Source organism: Canis lupus, unplaced genomic scaffold, assembly GCF_011100685.1.
Source record: "Canis lupus familiaris isolate Mischka breed German Shepherd unplaced genomic scaffold, alternate assembly UU_Cfam_GSD_1.0 chrUn_S1353H1533, whole genome shotgun sequence".
Lineage (NCBI taxonomy): Eukaryota > Metazoa > Chordata > Mammalia > Carnivora > Canidae > Canis > Canis lupus.
The window spans coordinates 1-2,500 of NW_023330180.1; the positions used below are offsets into that span (position 1 = coordinate 1).

Consider the following 2,500-nt stretch of genomic DNA (forward strand, 5'->3'; position numbering starts at 1 on the left):
CCCGGTTCCCTGGGTCGACCAGATAGCCCTGGGGGCTCCGTGGGGTTGGGGGTGGGGGGGCGCCGTGGGGCAGGTTTTGGGTACAGTTGGCCGTGTCACGGTCCCGGGAGGTCGCGGTGACCTGTGGCTGGTCCCCGCCGGCAGGCGCGGTTATTTTCTTGCCCGAGATGAACATTTTTTGTTGCCAGGTAGGTGCTGACACGTTGTGTTTCGGCGACAGGCAGACAGACGACAGGCAGACGTAAAAGACAGCCGGTCCGTCCGTCGCTCGCCTTAGAGATGTGGGCCTCTGGGCGCGGGTGGGGTTCCGGGCTTGACCGCGCGGCCGAGCCGGTCCCTGTCCTCGCTCGCTGGAGCCTGAGCCGTCCGCCTGGGCCTGCGCGCCGGCTCTCGTGCTGGACTCCAGGTGGCCCGGGTCGCGGTGTCGCCCTCCGGTCTCCGGCACCCGAGGGAGGGCGGTGTGGGCAGGTGGCGGTGGGTCTTTTACCCCCGTGCGCTCCATGCCGTGGGCACCCGGCCGTTGGCCGTGACAACCCCTGTCTCGCAAGGCTCCGTGCCGCGTGTCAGGCGTCCCCCGCTGTGTCTGGGGTTGTCCGGTCGCTCCTGCCCCCCCCCCCCCCGGGGGTCGAGGGGCTTGCCGGTGAGGCGGAAGCAGGTCCCCCCGGTCGCCGTCCTCGCTGGGCTTTTGCTCCTCGGGAAGCCCCCTCGGGGCCGCAGCTTGCTGCCGATCGATCGATGTGGTGATCTCGTGCTCTCCTGGGCCGGGCCTAAGCCGCGTCAGACGAGGGACGGGCGTCCACGGCGGATGCGACCGCTCTTCTCGTTCTGCCCGCGGGCCCCTCCCTCCCCGGCTCCTCCGCGCCCGGCCGTCGTGGCGGGTGCGCGGGGGGCGCGCGCCGGGGTTGGGGGTGGTGCGGACTCCGGCCCGACCCCGGCCTCCCGCCTTCTTGCCTCGCGGCGCTGGCGGGACCGGGGTCCTCGGACGCGGCGGACACTCTCGCCGGCCTTTCCCGAAGGCCCTGGGTCCGTGGCGAGCGGCCCTCCCCTCCTCCGCGGGGGAGGGCCGGCCCGACGCCGCGCTGCTCACCGCCCGGCCTGGGCGCGCTTGAGCGCGTTGCGCCCGGCCCTCCGTGGTGCCCCTGGAGCGCTCCAGGTCGCCTCAGGTGCCTGAGGCCGAGCGGTGGCGTCGTTTCCTTCCCCGGCGACTCCCCTCGGGCTGCCGCCGCCGTCGTCGGCGTGTCCGAGGAGCGGGTGGTGGAAGAAGTCGGCAAGGGAGGCGCACCCGTGCCCCTGGCGGGGGCGCGGGCGCCTCGTCTTCCTTTCCCCTCTCCTCTCCTCCCCCCCTCGCCGCGCCGGCGGGGGGTGGGTGGCGTGGGGCGGTGTGACTCGGAGGACTTGGCGGGGCTCGTGAGCGCCCGCGGCGGGCCGGGCCAGCGCCGCGGCGCTTGGCCAGCCCGAGGGGCTGCCCCTCTCTCCCGGCACGGGTCGTGTCCCCGTCTCCGTCCCTCTCTCTCGCCCGCCTCGCGGGAGGCGGGGAGCTCTCTCCTCTGGGCGGTGACGTGACCACGCCGTGCGCGGGCGAGGCGGAGGCGGCGTCCTCGAGGGGGCACCGGCCGCGAGCGCTCGGGGTTGCCCTGTGCCTGTCCCTTGCCGGAGACCCGCCCCCCGCCCCGCGAGCCCTGTCGGCCCCGGAGCGCCGCCTGGTGGGGCCCGTTTGGGAGGACGAACGGGTGGGGGCGATGCGCCCTCGGTGAGAAAGCCTTCTCTAGCGATCCGAGAGGGTGCCTTGGGGTACCGGAGCCCCCAGCCGCTGCCCCTCCTCTGCGCGTGTAGTGTGGCCAGCGACGCGGGGTTGGACTCCCGTCGCGACGTGTTTGGGCAGAGTGCCGCTCTTTGCCTACCTACCGCGGCCTGCGCCTCCCCCCTCCGAGACGGGGGAGGATCCCGCCGGGCCGGGCCGGCGTCCGGTGCGGGGTGTGTTGCCCGCGTGCGTGTGCGAGCGTGCGCGCGGCCGGGGGGTTGGGGCGGCCCGCCCCCCCCCCCCCACGCCACTCACCCCGTGTGTGTGCGTGTGTGCCGCGCTAGCGGCCGGCTGGCTGTCTGGGCCGCCGCCCGCTCCCGAGCCGAGTCGCCGCCGGCGGTGGCTCGGCGGGCGCGTGTGGGTCGGGCCAGCTCCCGCCTGGGGGCGCCTCCCCGGGTCGTGACTCCGGGTTGGACCGGACGGATGGACGGACGGGCGGATGGACGGACGGAGGTTCGGACGGGACCCCCGCGGCGGGGGTCGCGCGTGCCTGGGCCCGGGCGGTGTGGGGCCCGGTTTGCGGGGAGGCCTGCCAAGGGTGCTGAGGCCGGCCGGCGTCCCGGGCGTCGCGGGACCGCCCTCGTGCTGGTGGCGGTGGGATCCCGTGCGCGTTTACCCGGTGGCCCGGCTCGCGCCTTCGTTGGCGCGCCCTTCCCGGGACCGGCCCTTCCCCACGCGCTCTCCCGGCCCTCGCCCGCT

The 2,500-nt window shown here is 75.6% G+C and overlaps 1 protein-coding gene across 1 annotated transcript in view; it reads right to left on the reverse strand.

Annotated features, from left to right (window-relative positions):
* Nucleotides 1-19: 19 nt before the first annotated feature.
* LOC119878269 (spidroin-1-like) overlaps nucleotides 20-2,500 on the reverse strand; it is a gene marked incomplete at its 3' end in the record, with an annotated part of 3,510 nt that continues 1,029 nt past the window's right edge. Inside the window, exons 1-5 of the mRNA XM_038588936.1 lie at nucleotides 2,418-2,500; nucleotides 2,083-2,179; nucleotides 1,521-1,700; nucleotides 1,088-1,290; nucleotides 20-1,019 (exon numbers count right to left, since the gene is read on the reverse strand). The exon at nucleotides 2,418-2,500 is cut by the window's right edge and continues 1,029 nt beyond it. Of these exons, the coding sequence (XP_038444864.1) occupies nucleotides 20-1,019; nucleotides 1,088-1,290; nucleotides 1,521-1,700; nucleotides 2,083-2,179; nucleotides 2,418-2,500 (1,563 nt within the window). The remainder of the gene's footprint in view (nucleotides 1,020-1,087; nucleotides 1,291-1,520; nucleotides 1,701-2,082; nucleotides 2,180-2,417) is intronic.